General features: G+C 38.2%; 3 protein-coding genes across 3 annotated transcripts; 1 reads left to right on the top strand and 2 right to left on the bottom strand.

Annotated features, from left to right (window-relative positions):
- Window positions 1-4,461: 4,461 nt before the first annotated feature.
- LOC147869373 (pentatricopeptide repeat-containing protein At4g39530-like) lies at window positions 4,462-10,247 on the bottom strand. Its single transcript, XM_087328608.1, has 2 exons — window positions 10,159-10,247; window positions 4,462-8,010 (listed from the first exon to the last, which is right to left on the bottom strand). The coding sequence occupies exons 1-2, from the start codon at window positions 10,240-10,242 to the stop codon at window positions 5,272-5,274; spliced, it is 2,823 nt and encodes a 940-aa protein (XP_087184734.1). The 5' UTR covers window positions 10,243-10,247; the 3' UTR covers window positions 4,462-5,271.
- A 3,914-nt stretch (window positions 10,248-14,161) lies between these two features.
- LOC147869372 (uncharacterized) lies at window positions 14,162-15,261 on the bottom strand. The gene is made up of 3 exons (XM_087338173.1): window positions 14,984-15,261; window positions 14,706-14,823; window positions 14,162-14,615 (listed from the first exon to the last, which is right to left on the bottom strand). Exons 1-3 carry the CDS (start codon window positions 15,250-15,252, stop codon window positions 14,286-14,288), a joined length of 717 nt encoding a protein of 238 aa, XP_087194299.1. The 5' UTR covers window positions 15,253-15,261; the 3' UTR covers window positions 14,162-14,285.
- Window positions 15,262-17,300: 2,039 nt separating this feature from the next.
- On the top strand, window positions 17,301-20,619 carry LOC147869371 (uncharacterized). The gene is made up of 4 exons (XM_087338085.1): window positions 17,301-17,481; window positions 19,399-19,549; window positions 19,627-19,951; window positions 20,029-20,619. The coding sequence occupies exons 1-4, from the start codon at window positions 17,311-17,313 to the stop codon at window positions 20,096-20,098; spliced, it is 717 nt and encodes a 238-aa protein (XP_087194211.1). The 5' UTR covers window positions 17,301-17,310; the 3' UTR covers window positions 20,099-20,619.
- The last annotated feature ends 3,212 nt before the right edge of the window (window positions 20,620-23,831 follow it).

The raw sequence follows: 23,831 nt of genomic DNA, 5'->3' as shown, positions 1-23,831 counted from the left end.
TAACCCTCTGAGGTTTTGCATATTTCCCTAAATGCCCTTCTTTGTTTATGCAACACTTACCCGGACAAAATTAAAGAGGGCATGGTAAGGGTAAGGCCTGGGAGTTTCTCCGGGCCTTTTCTCTCTTGTATCTCTACATACTTATTCTTCATGTCCATACTTCTGCATTTTTTCTTGACACTTAGCATATGCATGTCTTCATTGTGGGTTGTCTTACAACTATGAAGAGTGATTTCACTTTCACACCATCATGTACCATCGCAAACCATATCATGCCACACATAACACACACATATATACACATAGCAGATGTTAGTTCAACATTGCAGACATGTGTGCATTTTGTCAGCGTGTGCACAGGTCGCCTTGTCCCTATCATTCTTATCCACTGAACATCTTGCGGATGTTAGTCTAAGAGCTTTACAAATAGCTTTGAAAAGCGACAAAAGTGTTTTGGGCATGGAGCATTATATGGTAATTCATAGAAAATACTATAATGGATGGAGTAACAATAACACTGATCATGAATTAATTGGCTTTTAAAATAGGCGGTTGATGTAAATTGAGAGACTAACAAGGTAAAAGCTCCACATTTGTAGATTCTACTTCATGAGAAACCTCACATGCAAATGCTTGTTTCATGGGCTTCCTCAGCTTTATCCATAATCTATATCCTTTTGAATACGTAGGAGGCATTGGTGATGTGACTCACTAATATATTCTACGCATATGCACTACATAACCATACACGTAGGAGAAGACAATAAAATAAAAACATTGGGCATTTTCCTCAAAACAATTTTATGACTCAAGTGTGTCTATACATGAGGAGATATTGACTTAGAAAGTTAGAAGATACAACTTGAATAGAGTTATAAACATTATACTATCTATCACATGTGAGCAGTGTTGGGCAAAGTCTGTAGCCCAGGCAAAGTCTCTAGCCCCTACCGGGAATTTTCCTGCTGCTTATGATCTTAACCAGCCACTTTCCTACAAGCGATAATGTCAACCGGAACACGTTGAAAAAAAAATTAGCGCATACCAAATCAAATCAATTGCAAAATTTTGGATCCAAAATATATATATATATTTCAAAAAACGTTTACTAACTTTTTAAACAAAATTCACTTTTCAAAACTTCGTAAACTCGTATAAGCAACATATTAGATCAAATCCATGTATCAAATCTATCAAAAAATAAAGAAGAAAGAGGAAAGCTCACATTAGTTTACCCGCACATGCAAATCCATGTATGTAAATGTAAAAGAAATTGAGGGAACAAATATATTGCAAACAATATTGAAGGAAAAGATCAAGAGAAAAAAAAGCAGTGTATATATTAAAACAAGATGACAATACAAATGCAAGGTAATAATGCAATATACATGCCCCCTTGTGATTTATTCTTGTCTATTCTCATCATTTTTTTCTGCTTTTTTTGTGCTACGATAATTTGTTGTACATAATTCCCACCCATTTTCAGCCTATCCTCCACTACATGTGTTTGAAACACATGTTGATTCTCATCTCAAATTTGTTGATTCATCTGGTTATGTTGTAGTAAGTAAACAGTATGTCAGATTCGTCTAATTTGTTTATCGTACTAGCCCCTTGACGATGATGAAGAAGAGCAATCTCTTTCCACACCTAGTTCCCTTACATCTTCACAACTTCATGTTCACCCACTAAAAAGCACCACGAAGATTCAACCCTCTTCTCCAATGCAAATACTTTGCGATGATTCCACATCCATGAATACCTTTGACCAATTGTTCCCATTGGCCAAGCCCAATAATGTCTCATCAAGAGGGATTAAGTTATTAGATTACATGGGGTGTTCACCTGGTTTGTCTAGGTTAGTTACAATATTTATGTGATGAATATCAAGATAAGGTCCCGAAGGAACATTTATCTTGTAAATCCCCTTTGGGCCAAATTAGCACGGTACAAACTTTTCATGGTCGGGAAAATGTCAAGGAGGTTAATGAACTTTATTTTGATGCACTTAACATAAGCTTTGACGATCATCTGTCAGAAAAAAGATAGTAGTATTGGTACTCAAAAATCAATGTGTACACATGAGAAACCAAGAGAAAATGAGGACATAACTAATGTGGTGCCAATTGTGATGGAGGCTCTAATGTTAGTCAATGGTGGGCTTAAGAATGAGATCTATCCATTGGAGGAAACAATTCACTAAAAAAGATGATGGAAATTTGGTGCTGGATGAAAATATGGCTCATGTGAATGAGCCCCAAAAGATTTCAACAGTATTACTCGACATCGAGTGTAAGAAGGAGAAACAACATCCAACTTCTTGTGTGCAGGTACTAGAGTATATTTATGTCTTTCTCTTCTAATAATGTATCCTTTTTTTTTGTTAATTTCATAAATTTTAATATATAGGGGTGCTAGTTTGGGTACCTGGTAAAAATGAACTATCCACTTTTTGAATTACTTCACTATTTCACATGGTACTTTCTTAAAGGATGTCAAATCATGTCTAGTAGGAAATCTACTCAATCAATAACTACGCACAACCTACAAACAAATTTGACCTTTATCTTGGTGGACAATACCCTTGCCGAACATTTGTTCATTGTATACTAGATTTCATGCACATATATATTAAGCTCAAGGCAAGCTATTATAACCATACTCTCGTTGAGCAATGCATTAGCAGAAAATTTTGGATATTTCAATACAAAAAAGTGCAAATTAAAACAAAGATTAAGGGTTCATGCCCTCAATTTGACATAATATTAATTGTCAAAGAACAATACATTTGTCCACCTACTAATGCAAATTCTTGTTTCATCAACTTGTGGCTATACATATAATCCAAAACCCCAACTTTGATTTCAAAGGTGGGACTTTAGCTTCTGAAATATCTTATGTAATCCTAGTCGATATTTAGATGTTTGACTTAGCATACTTGTAGATTGACTCTGTCAATGTTCCCATAAATACTTCCCATTAAGCAATCACCTTCTTGAAAATCTTTTATGCATTGTGCCAATGCCCGTTTTCTGCATGATGTGATTACCCACATGCCAAGAGTTTTATTTTGTGACTTTATAAGGTTCAATCTCAACTTTAATGATGGCCCTTTATTGGGAACACCCCTTGCCTTGAAAGTATATTCGTGTGTACCTTTAGCAATGCTATTGAATTTCAATGTGTTTCTTTTGTTCTTAAAAAAAACCACATTCTCATTTATTTTTTTGCCATACGTACAACAGATAGAAAACCAGAGAAAAAGAAAGAACGGAGAACAGATTCAAAAAAAGAGAAAAACATATAGAAAAAGAGACAAAATAGAGAGAATTCATAAACAGAGAAAGAAAAACAGACAAGATACGTACTTCAGAGTGGTGTAGTGGAGGGCAGGAGATGTTGTACAATCAGTCAGAAGCGACAGGGAGCAACGAGCAAGGATTGACAAGGAGCAGCAAAGCAGGGAGCAACTTTCTCTGTTTTCCTAATCTATATAAATAGCTGGTTCATAAAATATGAGTCGAAGGTATACTTCACAATGTACAATCCTGTGATTTACAACAATGATCCCCACCCTTGTATAATTTAGAGTGGTTGAATCTCATTGTTTTGTAGCAAATTATTAGCGTGCATGATCTCATATTAAAATAATCAAGAGCGAAACATAAAAATCGTTGTGAGACACTTTATCGCTAATATGGCTGGAAAGTAGAACAATTATCATTAATATGGCAAACGTTGGATACCATCATAAGGTTATGCCACTTCAATTTATCTTGTTTATATATTTCTATAGAGTAATCTTATAAGCATATGAACAATACTTTCACCTTATGCTTAAGATATTCACATACTACAAAGAATTGGAGGATTGTGTCACTTTTACTTATCTTCGGTACTTACCTCTATAGGAAGACAACTATTGTAAGTGCTAAAATATATCATATTGCACATCATCCCATAAACAACTCTATAAGGCAATGCTTTCACATTATGCTTAAGATATTCACATACTACAAAGAATTGGAGGATTGTGTCACTTTTACTTACCTTCGGTACTTACCTCTATAGGAAGGCAAGTGTTGTAAGTGCTAAAATATATCATATTGCACATCATCCCATAAACAACGAAGGTGTTGCATTAACTTGAAGGTATCACAACTCTTTAATTCATTGAGCTTCATTTGTAGAGACTTTGTTGGTGCTAATAGATGAGGCATTGACAAATGAATGTGACCTTGATTGTAGTAACTATAGTACTTAACAATTACATAATAACACTTCAAGTTTTTTACGTTTGATATATGAGAATAAATAGTATAATTTGTGGGCATCCATTAATGGATCATTAGGTATTACCCTAGAGAAAGGGAGATGATGGTATATTTGAAGATTTGATCATGTGTGTGTGTGTGTGTGTGAGTGTGTCATATCAAACAAAGCTCTTCTACATTAGAATACTGGAACATAAATATATAACAAATACTCACTGGTGGATAGATTCCTCACACCCTATTTTTGTAGCTTTGTTTCCGTTTTTGCAATTGGCGATGAGATGGGAATTGAACTCATGGCATGTGGCTTAGGTAGCTGGCTATCGTATTTTAGCTTCAATGATTTAATATTTTCTGACTCTAGCAAATGTTCTCCCCTCAAGTAGCTAGGCATAGAGACAATAATGGAAATCCCAACTTATGGCATATATAGGGCATGATCACAAGTCAAATGGACACCTTCATGATCAGTTTACAAAGACAAAAACTCTCTCAAAGTTTTGTAGAAAAGTAACATACTCGTGTCGATAGCTCAAAATGGTCTACATATGATTGGGTGGCACTATTTCAATGTGTCCACCTGCAAATGATTATGACCATTTTCCCCATCCTACTTCTGTGCAAGCAATCCTATCGTCAGTGGCATATATAGGTTGCAAACCACTTGCAAAACTTCAAGATCCAGCTTACAAAGACAACAACTTTCTCTCAAAGTTTCATAGAATCACAAAATACAATATTCAAAAGTATGGATGCTTGCATGGATAGCTCATGACGGTCTAAGTAAGATTGGTTGGCGCTATTTGAATGATTTCGTCCATTTCCCCTTCCTACTTTTGTGCAAGCAATCATATCCTCACCATGCCCATATTTCTTACTTCTTTCCAAGGATTTTTATGCTGCCACATCATTACCCTGCCGTTTTCTTACCTTTTTTGCAAGCAAATGCCACCACATCATCAACCCAAGCATTTTTAATGATTCATTACATGCTTTGTCACACCAGGCTTAAACGGCATATTTCAGCTTCAATGGATTTAACTTTTTGTGCCTCTTCCTTCATGCCAGCAGCTACGAAAATGCTAGCCATTAGAGCATAAGCTGCAGCACAATGACTATCCAGCTGTACCGCCTGCTCAAAAGCAACTCTCCCGAGCTTTACATGACCCCATTTTCTACAAGCAGCTAATAATGCAAGCCAACCGGAAGTATAGTCGCACGGCATAACTTTGATCAAAGATATTGCACTCTCAAAATGCCCTGCACACCCTAATACCATTACCATGCAAGTTTGATGCTCAAAATTCAAAGTAATTCTGAACTTTCCGGACATATTTTTAAAAAGCATTTGGGCCTCATCTAAGAGACCCAAGTGGTTACATGCACTTAGAAGAGATAGGAAAGTGATGTGATCTGGAGACAGACCCTCACTTTGCATATGTTCAAAATTGTTCAATGCTTCTTGAACTTGTCCTTGTTGAGCATACCCTGTTATTAAGGCATTCCAAGAGATAATGTCTCGTATAGGAAGCTCTTCGAGCACTTCTTGCGATTTCGCAAGCACACCACACTTGGCATACATATCCACCAAAGCAGTTCCAAGCACACAATCATGCTTTAGCAAGCCCCTCTTAAGGACCTCTTCGTGAATTTGCTCTCCCTTTTCCACATATCCTGTGTTACCACAAGCTTTCAATACACAAATGAAGGTAACAGAATTAGGGGAGAGGCCCTCACCTTGCATCCGCTCAAAACAATTAATTGCCTCATCACACTGCCCATGTTGGGTGTGTCCTGCTATTAGAGCAGACCATGATACTACATCTCGGACAGGAAGCTCTTCCATTACTTCATGTGCTTTTGCAAGTGCACCACATTTTATATACATATCCACTAAGGCATTGCCAAGCACAATGTCTTTCTGGAGTAAACCCTGATTCAAGATCTCATCATGGATTATTTTGCCCTCATCTATAGTCCCAATGCTACCACATGATTTCAATAGACAAATGAAGGTTACCATATCTGGAGAAAGACCCTCTCTCCTCATCTGTTCAAAACAATTCAATGCCATATAACCTTGCCCTTGTTGGGTATACCCAGTGATTAGAGCAGACCAAGTCACGACATTTCGGGAAGGAAGTTTATTAAACACTTTTTCTGCTTTTGCAAGCACTCCACATTTAGCATACATATCCACTAAAGCAGTGCCAAGAACAATATCATCCTCTTGTAAGCCTCTGTTAACAATGTCCTTGTGAATTTGTTCACCTTTGTCTATAGCTCCTATGCTGCCACAAGCATTGACAATGCAAATATATGTGACTACATCTGGAGAGAGACCTTCTCTTTGCATCCGTTCATAACAGCTCAATGCTTTATTGCATTGTCTCTGCTGGGTGTACCCTGTAATTAATGCATTCCAAGCAGCCACATTTTGAACAGGAAGCTCCTCAAGAACTTCTTGTGCCTTTGCAAGCATACCACATTTGGCATACATATCCACCAACACATTGCCAAGCATCGAATCCTTCTCCAATAAACCCCTATTCAAGATTTCTTGATGAATTTGTATACCCTCTTCTATAGCTCCTGTCATCCCGCAAGCTTTCAAGATGCTGACAAAGGTTATTCCATTTGGGGAAAGTCCTTCCCTTTGCATCTGTTTGAAACAGTTCAATGCTTCATCACATTGCCCCCATTGAGCATATCCTGCAAGTAAAGCAGACCATGACACTACTCCACGTACAGGAAGCTCGTTTAACACTTGCTTTGCTTTAGCAAGAAATCCACATTTAGCATACATATCAATTAATGCATTACCAAGAACCATGTCCTTCTGTAGAAGCCCCCTACGAACTACTTCACAATGAATCTCTTTGCCCTTTTCCATAGCTTCTATGCTTCCACATGCCTTTAAAATGCTAGTGAGAGTTACTACATTTGGAGAGAGACCATCATCTTGCATCCATTCCAAGCAGTCTAATGCTTCATGGAATTGCCCCTCATCAGCAAATCCTGAAATCAATGTCGACCATGAAACCACATCCCGAATAGGAAGCTCTTTAAGCACTTGTCGTGCTTTTACAAGCACACCACATTTGACATACATATCAACCAAAGCATTACCAAGAATGACATCCTTCTTCAGCAAGCCATTACTTACAATCTTGTCATGAATCTCTTTTCCTTTTTCAATAGATCCAATACTGCCACAAGCCTTCAAAATGCAAGCAAAAGTGACACAATCTGGAGAGAGACCCTCACTTTCCATCTGTGCAAAACAATTCAATGCTTTGTGACCTTGTCCATGTTGGACATACCCTGCAATAAGGGCAGACCAAGAAACTACATTGCGGACGGTAAGTTGCTCTAGCACTTCCTGTGCTTTAGAAAAAACCCCACATTTGGCATACATACTTATCAAACTGCTAGCCAGAAAAGGACTCTTTTCAAGTAAGCCTCTTCCCTGAATATCAGCATGTAGTCTACTGCCTTTATCAAGATCCTTCTTCTTGGCGCAAGCCTTCAGTAAGGTAATAAATGCAAAATCCTCCTCTTTGTTCATATTGTTAATTTTTTTGCAAGGTTTCTCCATCATTAGCTCTTCATATGTTGAGAAAATAATTGGTCTCCTCCTCAGCTCTTCATATACCCAACATGGATTGTAACATAAATCAATCCACAAAGACTCATGATTATTTATGTGTTTAATATCTGGCAATGTAGAGTTTTTCTGTAGGAACACAACAGAAATCATATTCTTGTTATCATGCGGAAAATGAACCAAACACATCCAAAAGACATCTATATAATCAACCAATGGAAATGGATCTATTGCTGGTTCTACTGTAAAACTGTGCTCAGGACTGGGAGAAAGGTTCCCTTGTTCATGAAATGCCGATGGGGATTTTACAATTGCCAATCCAAAATATTTTATAAAATGAACACAATATGGTGGAATATATAGTTTTCCTACTAAATTCTTAAAGATTTGCACTACTTCCTCGTAATATCCTATTGTTTGCATATGAGAAGTAAAACTAACCAAATAGTAAAAACAAAGAAAAATATTAATGCATTTATAGCAACCCAAGTGATTATACACAACCTGCAAGAAAATGGTGCCATCATATGACAAAAAAGGATGCCTATGAGGAAGCACAGTATTGGGATTTATATATTCATGAGCAAAAAATTCACCACTGTTTGACAGTATATCAGAGAAATCTGATCCTGATCTAGAAACCACAATTATCACATTTCTACATGAAGAGCCAGTATTATGTCCATCACCAATCCCTGCAACACAACCCTCAGAGCCACACCTTCATCTGATACAACGGGAACCTTCAGCATGTATGAGTGTCTGAATATAGAGGACTAGAAGCTGAACACCTCAAATGTGGCAAGGACACTTGCTACTACTTGCACACATATTCAATAGACTCTTGGTAGAGAGCCTTCACAACGCATGGACCATGCAAACAACGCTGCTTATCCATAAATCAGGAGATTCAATCAAACCTGGGAACTATCGAGCCATCATCATTGGCCATTCACTTGCCAAAATCTATAGCGTGTGCTTGAAGTGGAACTGAGAACTTATCCCAAGGTAGAAGAGATATGATCCTTAGGATAAGTAGGATTCAAACAAGCCTTCTTTACCATTGGCCACATCTTTACGTTAAGTTGCTTGGTGGACCAAGTAAAGGTACAAAAGAAAAGAGAATCTGGCTTCTGTGAGGATTTTCTACAAGATTTCCTTGTATCCAGGGAATGTTTTCATCAGAAACTCCACGCACTTGAAATCCCCCTGATATGATATCAGTGAGTATGTGCATTATATGAGCAAGTGTTGGGAAGAGCTTGATGTCGAAGGAGGTTATCAAGAGTCATAACAAGCACCATTAGCGTGAACCAAAGTAACCTAATTACATTTTTCTTTACCTTGATAGTAAAATCTTGGTCTCTGAATATCTTAATACTCTGGATGGTTTTTCCCAAAAACAACATCTCACAGTGAACCCATGAAATATAAGGCCATGATCTTTCACACATCTGCACCAACTCGCCCACAAGTTGTTGTCACTCTAGAAGGAGGCCAAGTTGAAGAAGTGGATTAAAGCTTCCCTTAAGTCACATTTACAAGCACCATTAGGCACTTCTCTATGATCCAAGATGCCAAAGATTGACCCACTCAAGAATCTACAACTCTAGCAAAGTTAGGACAACAATGCCAACAAGCATTCTTCCAGGTACCTCATACCATGGTTATTCGACATATGCAATCATGTGTGCTCCAAGCCTCCCCATTCACATATGGATATAAATAGAGAATCAACTAGTCATGATGTTGTCTTTGACGTAGCAAAACCTTAACACTTCCAGTGCAGCTGCCCAGCCTACAAACACTAGACATATGCAAAATTCTTACCGGTGTACATTGCCCTTCAATAGATGACGGAAAAGGCTGACCTGGTCCACTTTGGTTACCACACGAGACACAAAGGGAATCAGATACCACAGACTTCTTCCATAGGACAGTATCTCCACAAACAATGTGCAGATGAGTCACCATAGGATAATAATACAGCATCATCCTCTCTCTCCCTAGGTACAATGTCTTTCCTTAAAAAAATTTAGTATTGGGCATATATTAGATCTTTCATTAGTCAATTTAGCCTTTTGAATATGTTAATTTGGCATTCGTTTTGATACACGTAACTTCACATGCTACATGAAAATGTTTCACTTTTGGTCCCATAGATCATATTTGAACTCCAAGGGAAGATATTAAAATCCATGCATTTATCTCTGCCTTTCTGAGGATGCCAAAATATCATCATCTCTCTCGCACACATAACCACGAGCTCATACTTACCTGTCTATAAATATAGCGCCACAGAGAAGGATCCTTGAAGTAATCCTTCCACAAGAGATCCATAATGATCACTCGTCCCACCATGCCGGAATCATAAACTTCTGTCAGGTGGTTTCCAGAGTGCAATTAGGCGTCTCCTCCATGTCCACACGGAAGCTGCGTGTCTTCCGGTCTTCAAAAGGCAGTGCTTTACTCGCCAGCAGGGAGCCTGTCTTCGAATCACCATTGAGCCTGCAACAACAGGGATTGTGCATTTTCTGATTCCCCCTAAGGTAATTAGCAGTTTTGAACACAACATGTAAAGTATTAAGCTTTGCATGTATGCAAGTGTGTGTATATAGATACGCACATGTGACATATGTATGTATGTATGTATGTATGTATGTATGTATGTATTTATGTATGTATGTATGTATGTATGTATGTGTAAGTGTGTGTACGTTTGTTGTCTCCATCGGTCTCACGATATGCTCATGGATAGTTCATGAAGATATGACGGTTTCATTGTCGTATGCCGATTGAGATTCGTAAGCCTCCTCTTTAACCCTTTCTCGCTCAGAGGTGGTTCTCACCCTCGTCATGAAGGTATGGTATATGTATTTTGGGCCATGTTTTCGTTGTACCTAAACCAAACAACTTGATTCTTCTCTTGATCGAGTGACATATTCGGTCACTTGCCCCCTTGTATGACTTTCTTTATTCCTGAAGTGTTTATATTATCGACACGCCACACTTGTCGCCTGTTATGGATTCAACCGTTGTAGAGTTGTTGGGGTGACATTAGGTTCAAGCTACGATTGCCTTCATGCACAAGAACTTTCACTTTCACTTTATTGTAGCAAACACGATTGAGGGGATAGTTATGGTCCAATGGCAATTCACTTTGTGTCACCTCTAATGCAAGAGGATACACTCAAAGACTCATTCTAGAAGTGTAGAGAGAGAGAGAGAGAGAGAGAACAACATTGTAATACCAGAGTATAAAGGTAGTATCTATAAATTATTAAACCCCAACTGTGAAAGGATGAAGTTCATCAAGTGGTTAGCATTTTGTTTGTGGTGACCAAACAGTTGTCATTTGTCCCTTCTCACATCCTTGATAATAGAGTAGAAACTGACATGAACACCCCTAATATGATTATCTCTGTGTGAGCTCAAGAAATAATTAAGAAAACAACCAAGAGAGATGTGGGCTAGGAGCAATCCTGCACTCACTCAATCTCTTCAAACCCTTAAGCATTAAGTCTTCTACTACTAATGGATATGGATTAATCAAAGTTGAGATATTTTGGTGATTTCTTACTTTATTATTATTTCAAGTATTATTGTTGTTTTAAGTCATTTAAAATGTTGGTGATTTCTCCTTCTCTTCGATGGAATATATGTATCGGAGGTCTCTTATACTACACCAATCCATTGTTTGGAAGAGGACAAGGTTTGGTTTATGATATCATCTTTAGTAGTTAGGGTATTATGGAAGGCAAGATGTAAATGTGTATTTCAAAAAGTTATGTTGAATGAGGTTGAGTTAGTCAAGGAGATATGGTTCATGCTCCTCCATACTCTAAGAGGTCAATATGATGCAATACTTGGTGAGCTTGATGTTGTGTTTCATAAGCAACAACATTTTCGAGAAATTTGGAAAAAGGCAGAGGTCTTCACCTTTTTTGGGGAGAGCAACCAAGATGGCTTTTTCCGCCCCCCACCTTGGAAGGACCCTGCATGACCGCTTCCACTACTAGACATGTTGGTTGATGTGGGTAGGAGGGTTATATTTTATTGTATGGGTTCTTTTTTAGCCTTTGGGCATCTTTTCATTAATACCAAGGTGAATCTTGACTTTTTTTTAAAAATGTTTTGACAAGCATTAATTGTGTGAGTTTATGATTAAGAGAGAACGATTCAAGTTTTCTTTACTAGTTGATGTAAACGTTCATAGCTTGAGCGTCATTGACAACTACCCTTGCAATTGCTAAAAAATAGGGTTCGAGTTGAATCAATACCTCAGAATGATCTCATTGTAATTTTCACAAAGAATATTGCAAGATGTGAACTTGGTAAATGTTACGGGCATGACCATATAATATCCCGTGGTAAGTTCATAGTATTCTACACACAAGGACAACTTGTGAGGGTTAATCGAGAGTGTAAAGAAGGGAGGATTACTTTTAATCCTAGGGATTGAGACAACCCATTAAGGCAAAGTGCGAACTTGCCTAGGGGCCTTAGATATGGCTATAAATATAAGGCCTAACTACTCTCATTTGATACATTATCGACTATGTTGAGACTCAGATCTTGTGGTGATCAACTCTTGTAGCAAGTGCGCACCAAGTACAACTCGATGCCAATATGTAGGTATGGGACGCCGATCAAGGCTCAAGTTTATCTCAATCCCTTCGTTGGGGGGTGATTGGTTGGATCGCCACCCTTCTTTGTTGGTCTTCTCTATTTTCCTATCTTATATTTCCTTATCTTTTGCTTACATTAGGATAAAGCTCTAACAGTAAACCAAAACCAAAACAATAGTGAACGTGCATATGGAAACATGAACTCTCGAATAAGGGATTGTTTCCATCATTCTCTAGGTTTTTAAGACATGATCAAACTTCAAAGGGGCATGTCATGATAACAAGCTCAACCACACAACTTATGTGTAAATACACTCATTGCATGTGTTCAACTTTGCCATTGATTCAATGAATGAGAGATGCCTTTGCATTGAATGAAGTGGATACCGTAGATATCACACTCAATGTCCACTCATCACAAGATTCTTCATAACCTCTATGATACTCCAAGCTTGGCAAGTTGCAACCTTAGACAAAGAAACCAATTAACCAACAAAAAGCACTTGAGTGTGTATCCTCTCGACATGCATTGAGATCATTATCAAGTGTGAATCAAGTTTCTTATACCTCCTAGATATTATCACCTTTGGCGATCATTATATGCCATGCCAATTCTAATGAACCTTGTTCCAAAATTGGTGACTTATGAACCATAGAAAGAGTGGTTATTCTATAAATAGATATATTTTTAACTACTAAGGGAGACACCAATTGTGATTTATTTATGGATAAGGACTTGGTTTCTCTCAAATTTATGACTATGATACATTTACGTTGTACCATTCTCTGAATTTCATGACATATTACTCCATGGAGGATTGAGCTTGGGACCTCTCAATATTATGACTTTCACACATGTATACCAATGTGTGTTTTTCGCCATGCTTTGAACTTTTTGTGACACATTGTTTAGCATTGTATAGGTTTTCACCTCACTTTAAGCTTTCCCCATGAGGAGGGGTGTGGAACTACAAAGATGACAAACTTGAACCAAAGTAATGGGAATCCAACCATGATGAGTGGGGTGTGAAATTTTCAACGCGGTTCTTACTTTGGATATCAGACCATATACCTTGTTGCTAAGATGGTTATGTTGAGGAAATGCACGTGGTCTTGGTAGCGCGAACATCCAACTGACCAGCCTCCGATCGATGTACAGTATGGAAACACTTACAAATATGGTGGACCTGAAATGCTCTGATTTATAATGTGGGAGTGTTGCCGTGAGGTAGTGACAAAGTGGTTCATCCAATTACTAGGTGTAGGAAACGGCTCGGCTCAAGCCTAAACCGAGTTGTTAAACCGTTTTTAAACACTTTGGAGGCGTGGAGGTTTGGATCGGGCTTGAGTTTCCTTAACCAGTTTGAGCACGGTTGGCTCAAGCCGAACCAAACCAATTTGATTCAAGTTTGAAAACTTCCAAACCGGTTAAGGCTTAACCAGTGTGGTTTGGACATGGCCAAACCGGTTAACCTGAAACCGAACCGTTGCAGATTGCCTAACATTGTCAATTTATGGCAATTACCACATCATAGACAACATACGTGTGTAGAATGACAGTATTATTATGTACATGTTTGTATGTATACAAACCCAATCGATGTCTTTCCGATTAGAGGTAGCTACAAGGAGAATGAATCAAAGCTGCTGATTAAAATGTTTCAGCAGATTAATCATTGACATGAACCGGGGATGTAAATAAATCAGAAAGGTTACTACGGATATGGATATGGATCTTAGTAACCTTCAAATTGTACGGATATGTACAGAACAGGGTCATGCCATTAAGGAGGAGAGGTATGATCGACACCTTATACTATTCTGCACAGTATCCATGGCGTCTGTACTTCTTGTATAACCGAGACCTTGATTGCACTCAAATCCTTCGACTCGAACAGGAGATGGTGCTGCCATGGCTGGGTACATCGGATTCAACAGCTGGAGATGATGGAATTCTGCATCCTGCGCCATGGGGTTTCTCGCTCTGCAAGGTGGAGAGCCTGTGAAGATTAGATCTTTAACTCCGTATGAGCTCTTGCCTCTCACATCATCATCATCATCATCATCAGAAGCAAGCGCTGTATCTCTCTCTGCAGAAGAAACCTCCTGTCATGTAACAGCAGTAGCACCAAATTAAGCACCATTCCCTGCACTCGCAAAAAACAACGATTTGGTTATACATAATATTGGAACTACCTTGTTCAGGAAAATATCCAAGATCTCATGGCTTGCTCCGCATGATTTAGACATTGCGCTTACATCGTCATTAACGCTGCCAGCATACGCTGCATGAGCGTCAACAATAGACATGGCACTGTAGACCACACGAATATCAACAGTATGTTAGTATAACATTCATGGGTATAAGTAGCACAGATGGTGTAACTACAGAGAATCTCTCCTTCCTGCATCGATGGATATCAAAATAATGCATAATATACAAATCCTGTTTTACGTCTTGATTGCATATATACCTTTGCGATCTTAACGTACTCCTAATCATCGTGGGAGGCCTGATGGATAGAAGCTCTGCAGAGACTGAGAAAAGGTTATTGGACGCCATAGCCGGGCTCTGCTGAAGTATAAGAGAAGACCTCTGTGGCATAGGGCGGATCATGTTGAGCCTGTGATCTTCCCGAATAGTGGTCGAGCTTTGCGGATGACATGTCGAAGCCTGATGGAGAATTTGAGGGGACGAGGGTGAGGATGCATGCGTTGCCACATTGCTACTGCTGCGACTCATCTGTCTCTGTGTGTGTGTGTGTGTGTGATGGGTAGTCCCTGCGCGTGTGAAGTTGTCTCTGCGGGGGCGACGAAGAAGAAGAAGAAGAAGCTCGCGATGGCGATGGCGATGGCGATGGCGATGGTTCGAATCTGGGAGGAACGGATCATCAGAGAATGCATTTAGGGTTTTCTTTTTTGCTGAGTCAGCGTCATCCAAAACCACTAATCTGTTTCTGAATCCGCTAACTTCATTCCCCGGTGGTTTTCCAACAAACCGCTAGTCACCCGCGCAGAACCGTTGTTTTTCGCTTTTTCGCTTTTTCTGACTCGGCACCACGCGCTCTGCTTTTCCTTATCATCCAACCAATACATACATGCATGCATGCATACATACATAACTACATGCATGCATGCATGCATACATATATCATCCCCATCCGCTTTTTCTCATTGGTTCCTTGGAAATCCCCTTGGCTTCACGGTGGCCCATATCTGTATGTATATTATTTCCCCCTTAGAGGCTCCTAACCCGCCCATTTGTTTTTCCTCATTGCCACCCCAACACCTCTCCCTTTCGGCACTCTGGCCCTCCACGTGTCCGAACACACCTCCACGTTCAACCTTTCATGCCCTCGTATAGCACAAAAGCGTAGCACAAGCTATGTTTCCTAACAAAGCTCTTTGTTGTTTTATGCGATTGGTTGTATTTTCATCGTCAAATATGAGCCCCATTGGGAAGGGAAGGAGTTGAATGCATATTGGGCGAGGAAGAGGTAGATTCTGACATCTTCTTAACAATAAGACACTTGGGATATATACACGGTATTCTTGCATCTTGAAACAACTATTAACTTGGATATTTCAACTATGTTGGGTTGGTTTTATCGATTTGGTTAGCAAAGCTGCCATCACTTCCGTCATTTTAACAATAGTGTGATTATTCCTTTGATGGCAAATTTGTATAATGTGTTTACGAAGGTATTCGTAAATCGACTATAGAAATATTTATAGTAGTTTAATTCATTGAAGTCAAAATGGTCTCATTGTGGGTAGGAAGATGTTGCATTATGTGTTTCATGTTCAAATTATCATGGACTATGCCCAAGAAACACAACATGCATTGCTTATTGTGTGAGGAAAGCTTATGCTCATACCAAATGGTCCTTGGTTTCAGAATTGGTACATACTAGTGGTTGTTAATCGGTAATGTCTTGCCTCAATATTTTATTAGGGCAAGAAGCTATATCTCAATCAATCATTACTGCTAAAATCACCTAAGCATATGTCCTCAAAAAAATCAATTCATTAAGGATGCCCACGTAATCGAGTGTTGTTTGCTATTGTTACCCATCCTGTTTTTTTGTTGCGAATCGAGATCATGGCATGCATTCAATAGAGAGTTTGTGGGGTTACACCTTCCAACTAGATTGTTTCATATTTTCACAGGTCTTGTGAATACATTTTGAGAAGGGAATGCAAGATTGAAGAGATGACAACGTACATGGAAAGCCTCTTATCCCATGCAATGAATGAATTGTTAAAGACTATAAAATCATGGGTTCCCTAATACATTGTGCAACTTTAACCATTCAACAAAAAAAATATAAACCAAACAATTTAAGCCGAATTAATTAAACAAAAAAAAAACATTAAACTAAAAAGCATCAAATTAAAATTTATTTATATATTTAAACCTAAAAACCATTATTTAAACCTTTAAATTAATTAAAACATCAAACTATTAATGAGATAAAACAAAGTTAGATAATAACCGATAAACCTTAGTTTGAGAACCAAAACTGGAATGAAACTAAATAGTTTTATTCATAATTGAGACTAAACCATACCATTTAAGAATATTTGAAAGACAGGCAAACCCTTGAATAATATGTGAAAAACCAAACCAAATCGTCGTTTACATAGTTATTTCTGAACCAATAAACTGTTAAACACATTTCGGTTTGAGCCAAACCAAAAGAACGAGAGAGTATACTGTATATACACACACATTCCACCAACAATTAAAAAAACAGAGAGACGACTACTACTGTAATTTGCTTATAATGTTTCTCGCTCGATGTTTCTGCACGCACGCAGACGAGATTTCATGGCGTACGCAGCGCAACTGAAGAAGCGCCACGCTCGATTCCAGGCCGCAGTTCTGCGTAATCTCTTTGATGATTCTTCTTCTCCTCCCCCTCCCCCTCCTTCTTCACCACCGAAAAACTTGAAGGCTCCCGAAATCCAGGTGCGCGCCCACCCTCTGACAGAAAGATCTTAGGGTTTCGGTTTTTATGATGCTCTCATGGAATTGTTCGTTCCCTTTTCGGCTATGTGTGCGTGTCTTGTGCAGTAATGAAACATTAGAATCCACCCAAGAGAATACGGGGTAGGGTTGTACCCCATGGGACCAATCAATTGCTACACAGTACTCTCCATAGCCATGGTCTCTGGGAATTTGGAAACGGTTGAAAACTAAATATACATATGAATGCTGGAAATAAAACATTAAGTTTTTTTTTTTTTTTTGAATTTCGATATCTGGAATTTCCATAAGTTTGCTTTGTGTTCAAATACATAGATGAGCAAAGAGCATTTGTCAACAATGACTCTGGCCTTATTAGGAGTCCATGAAAGCTAATATAACTCTGTGTGACTTTGTAGAAGTCATGCTAAATGTCATCATATACAAGGCATTCCAAAATGACACGTTTGTTTATTTCTAGAAAGTCGAGGAAACAACATAGACCGCATGCTCTCTTTTTCCACTTGATATATGTGTGCATCAGTGTGATGACACATGCCACATGATACAATCCCACATTCTTGGGAATGGGTGCAACCTTTACCTCAGTAATTTTCTTGATCGTAATTTATCATTAATGTAGCTGCAATGGTGCCCCTTCTCTATTTTGTGTGGTGGGTTCCAGTGTACCTGATTATAACATGGACTCGTGTTATCCTGTCCAATAGTCCCAGAAAGATAGGCAGGTGATGTGCCCCCATGTCCTTCAATGTGGCTACATCTGTTTGGATTCTCATAAACTTTAGTTCTATCCCATTCCGATTTGGTATCCTTTGGATGCACCAAGTTTTGCCATACGTTCTCTGTCCCCTCCTTTCAATGGTAGTAATCGTGATATTTTTTGAAATCCACAAGGCAATGATAAAATGTTGATTCCACCCTCCTCCATTGTGTCCCAGGAGTAACAACAGAGATCTGCTGTAAAAGTTTAGGTCTGAAACTGGCATGGACAACAACTACGATAATGTGTTCCTTGGCCTATATATTGATTTCCAGTCACATAGTTTCGCAAAATCAGAACTGTTGATGATGGTATAGTAGTTAGACTTTTCATTACTCTTTTCATCCTTTGATGAAAACAATCTGTGGGGCTTTGGTTAAATGTTTATATTATATAACTAAAGGCCCTGGCCATATGATGAGTTTCTCTCTGAAGTTGGGTCTTCCTCCAAAGTTATGTTGTGTTAGTGGTTGTTCTAGATGCCTCTGGTACACATTGAGTGTAAATTGTTTTTGCAATCCACGCATTTCTTCTTCACAGAAATCTGCATTGACTTTTCATTAATTCCTTTAAACGTTTTTTACTTGATTCCAGGGGTATCTTATATAAGAGGTTGTATACTCTCCCTTTTGGTACTTCTTTTTGTCGATTATTATTTCTTCTGAGTTCTTCTACTTTCTTTTGTTTATAGTTTCTGCATTTCTTAGTTGTTGCTGGACTTGATTGTATTCAAGTGAAATCAACATTCCGTGGAGAATTCACGGCTAATGATTGCCTCTTTTCTTGATTCTATAAGACAAGGGTTGCAATATCTTGTATGGATTTGCGGATCTTCAATGTGTTGTCTGCCTTAAAGAGAAACACAGATAGATAGATAGATAGATAGATAGATAGATAGATTATATTATCGTCTTCGGAGGTCAAATATGACCTATGAGACTATTTCTGGTATTAAACACAGACTATTTCACTGTGATTCCCCATCTATCCACTTGTAGAGAGAGAGAGAGAGAGAGAGAGAGAGAGAGAGAGAAGTGATGTTAATTTTTCTGGTATTAAACACAGACTATTTCACTGTGATTCCCCATCTATCCACTTGTAGAATCGCAATGTGATAATCTGTCTTCTGCTTGAATCAGGTTGAAATAAATCCTCCTGATTGGGATCATAGAGCAATTCAGGCTGCTCTTCCATCTATTCAAATGCTTTGGAATGAAACTTCTTCTCGTGAAGCTAAACATACCATAGAGTCAGATACCACTGTGATGCAAAACGTTTGCAATAGTAAAGGTAGGCCATGTTTGCTCTACCATTCTTGCTTCTATTTGTTGGCCTTGTTGATGAATTGTAGGCTATGTTGCATGTAGATCGTGAAATAACAAAGTCATATCTCTCAAGATCGCAGCGGAAGAGAATAAAGCTAAAAAGACTTAAAGAAAGTATAGGGAAATCTGGAGAAGCCAAGAGATTTGTTGGCCCTCTTTTACCAGTGTCCATTGAACAGAAACAGAGACTTTGTGACTCTATTCCAACAAATCCAGATACTAAGCTTGAACTAGAAGAAGAGATGTACCAACTTCCTCCACAAGCAGAATTTGCCACTGAAACAGATACATGTGATACCAGTGTATGTTTGAGTAGGACCAAAAGGAGGAGGCTTGCAAAGAAAAAGAGTTCAAATGTTGATAACAGGTATTGTTTTTTAGAAAATGCGATTTCAATTGGTCTAGTTAAATAGAATGCTAACACATTAGCCCCATCCTATTCAGGCACCTGCCAAAGAGTTCCATATTTACAGCGGAAATCAAAGGAGAAAGCTTTGTTCTTAAAAAGATGTAAGCAACTCTTTGCAAGAGCAATATCAGAAGACTCTATGTACAGAAGTATATTGTAAATTCTGGTTATTGCTACACAATTGAAGGTCCTTCACTTGGGGGTCCGACATGTGGATACAAAGCAAAATTATTATTCAAAGTAAAATTTGGAGGTGTGAGCTGTATATCATGTTTTACAAAGAAGACATACTATGCTATGAAGGCAAGCTTCACCCTGTCCCTTATTGTGTGTGTATCCTGTCCTATAATTGATGGCACCACTGTTGCATAATTATAGGCAGGATGTGATGGCTAAGATCCGTCATGTAACTTTGGTGACCCATTAGCAAGTACAACAGTAGACATCATATGTCCAAATCAAGCTCCCTGCAATATGCTTTGTTATCACAATCTCATCTGTCAGCAGACAGCTATTAATTTCAGCTTCAGTTAATGATATACATTTTTTAAACTTGAGTCTCCAAAATGATAGGATCTCATGTTGCAGATGTTAACAAGATTGCACAATTTTGAATCATGTACTAACCCGTCAAACAATTGGTACATTATATCTGTTGAGAAACATGCACTTGTGTTTTAGACTCTATTGTCGTTAATCTCTCACAACTTTCATAATATATGAATTTTTCCGTGTGTACAGTACACTAGTTAAAATAAACACATTAAATTTCAGCTTCAGTTAATGATATACATTTTTTAAACTTGAGTCTCCAAAATGATAGGATCTCATGTTGCAGATGTTAACAAGATTGCACAATTTTGAATCATGTACTAACCCGTCAAACAATTGGTACATTATATCTGTTGAGAAACATGCACTTGTGTTTTAGACTCTATTGTCGTTAATCTCTCACAACTTTCATAATATATGAATTTTTCCGTGTGTACAGTACACTAGTTAAAATAAACACATTAATCATGTCATTAAATTGACCGGATCTCATGTTGCAGATGTTAATAAGATTGCACAATTTTGGATCATGTATCAACCCGTCAAACAATTGGTACATTATATCTGTTGAGAAACATGCACTCGTGTTTTAGACTCTATTGTCGTTAATCTCTCACAATTTTCGTAATATATGAATTTCTCCGTGGGTATAGTACACTAGTTAAAATAAGCAACCCTTCAATTATATTGTTAATTTGACTACTAATTATTACAGCTGTCATGCTTCCGGTATTTGCTTACAAGGAGTAGTTTGCACATCTGGGTAGAATTTAGTGAACATATTTTCTACTACGCACACTAAATTGAGAAGAAATGTTATGAATTTTGCGATGTCAATTGCAACAGCTGAATAAACCATCAACGATTCGGACATATTGCGATTGCCTTAAAAATTTTGATAGGGGATTTTACTTAATTTAGTATGATAGATACTCCTACATCGAGAGTTGGAGGCTGTCATTAGAAACTGCGATGACGCACTATCCACTCCGACTAATCTTAACTTAGACAAGTCACCGGCATTTCCTCTCCCAGCATAACATGGATAATTAACTTCTACAAGGACACCTTACATTTCTCGAATACTGCGGGATACAGAATATTTAGATTTTAAAGATTACTACAATTTGATTGCTTACTACTCCGTTCAGTTTGAAAGCAGAGACACATCTCGGCAGATTAAACGTCTCCTGGGCAATATGCGTTAAATAGCACATTTGCATAGATCTGTTCATAATTTCTCTTGATAATTTCTAGTGCCGTGCAAATTAACATAAAGGCTTTCACATGGACTTGACTATCATATTACGAAAACCTGTTCAAACTCTTACTTCGACAACACCTTCAGCCCTACACAACAGCCGTGATCCCTATTTATGCAGTACAACCATCAGAAATATCTAGTTATGAAGAATGACAAGAACAAAACCATACACAAAAGAAAAAAAGAGACAAAGAATTATCGGACTATGCAGAAAACAAACAAGAATCAGAAAACATCCCAATCCCTCGTATCCCCAACATACGGTTATTAATCTGCCATGGAAACACGAACCTTTGCCAACGTAATAGGAAAGACGGCAAAGGGATCAGCAATTCTGCATAATGTAGGAAGCGCGGTAACTGGAGAGATCAGAGGTTTTTTATTTCACAACCAGCCATAACGCTTCCAAAATCGAGAATTTATGTGAGCTACAGCCATAATAGATGAGGCCAGCAGGAGAAACATGCAGAGATAGAAGCACAATCTTCACCTTGTACAGTAGCTCAAGTCTGTTGGTATGGGCAGTGACGACTATGTATAGAATGCATCTACAAATTAGGGTTAGGGTTGGGCTGAAGGGATGGTACTATTAGGTTTATAGTGTTTACTTAGGGCTTTGCGAAGATGTCCGTTTCATACTTGGCTGGCCATTATGTGTCCGATGCGACACAATACTATCAGGATCGTGTCGCCCATGATTTATCAGTTCCTTTCATACTTGTATGAATTTAAGTTACCGGAATTACATGTGCCGCATCAGACATTCAATTACATGTGGCATGCATACCTATGGTGGAATGTTACTTATGCGAATAAACCCAAATCCCGAAATTGTGCTAAAATAGGATATGTGTTAGCATTGGTTAAACATAGGACTATGACCAATACATGGAAGGGGTACTTGTCACCATGAATATGGAAGGGTGATTTTCGTGGCATGAATGGTGTGATCGGACCAAGGATTCCTTGCCATCTACCATTGGAAACTGTTGAGAGATCAAGCTCAACTTAGTTTAGTTAGTTAGTCAACCATGTAACTTCATAGTTACCTAGATAGAATCTAGTTAGAAGTGTTGACTATAACGCCTTAAATAGGACCTTGTACTTAAGTGGGATATTCTAGATTCTCCATTCCTAAGTACATTTAATATAGGACTTACACTTTTGTACCCATATTATCCTTACACATGTCCACCTTTGCACATGAGATCTATATATACCTCATTGTGGGTATTTTTGTATTTGATGATGATAATGCTAATTTAATATACTTACTCATCCCCCATCTTGTGTTGTTCATAAGTGTATCTCTCTCTCTCTCTTCCTCTCACACACATATCACTCAATCTTTCGCTTAACTTAATCACATAATTAGGTACTAATTAACCCTTGCTTAATTACTTACCTAATTCTTAACAAAAACCCATCTAATTGTTGAGGCCCATGAAGTGGCTAGTGTGCTTGCCACCAATATTTACTCTTGGCTTGCCATTAACAACAACCTCAAACACATCAAACTTTTTGACTTGTAGTACTAGAATTCACTAGCTGTGAATGGGAACCAAGTATCATTGAGTGTGGTGAAAGGTATGCGATGGAGCTCAATTGGGTGGTTGGTTTCACTAAGTATGATCATTGCGATGTCGATGGCTTTATCATTGATGCCCATGATGTCAACCATTGTGTTATCCAAGATCATGTGAGCTATTTTCTTTGTGATAGCCTCTTCGACCCACGTGTTGATGTCATCATGAATTCATGAGGGACATGTGCATTGGGTGGAGCCATTAGGGTTCTCAATCATGAGGGATCATTATACAAATTGAGGATTGCTTTGTGCATAGCAAACAACACTAAAAAAATAAACAATTGTGAGTTTTAAACAACAAAATTTATTAAAGGATAATAGAATTTATAGAAACCCTCAAACCTTGAACAAAAAGATAGAAATCCTATAATTAAGATGTTATAGTATGATCACACAACTATGAACTCTAGTTTACTAAGTGGTATAACATGATT

Source organism: Azolla caroliniana, unplaced genomic scaffold, assembly GCF_043228905.1.
Source record: "Azolla caroliniana isolate FFs.n. ecotype wild unplaced genomic scaffold, voAzoCaro1.0.p SCAF_1, whole genome shotgun sequence".
In the NCBI taxonomy this organism is placed as follows: Eukaryota; Viridiplantae; Streptophyta; class Polypodiopsida; order Salviniales; family Salviniaceae; genus Azolla; species Azolla caroliniana.
This window is presented reverse-complemented; position numbering and strand designations above follow the sequence as displayed.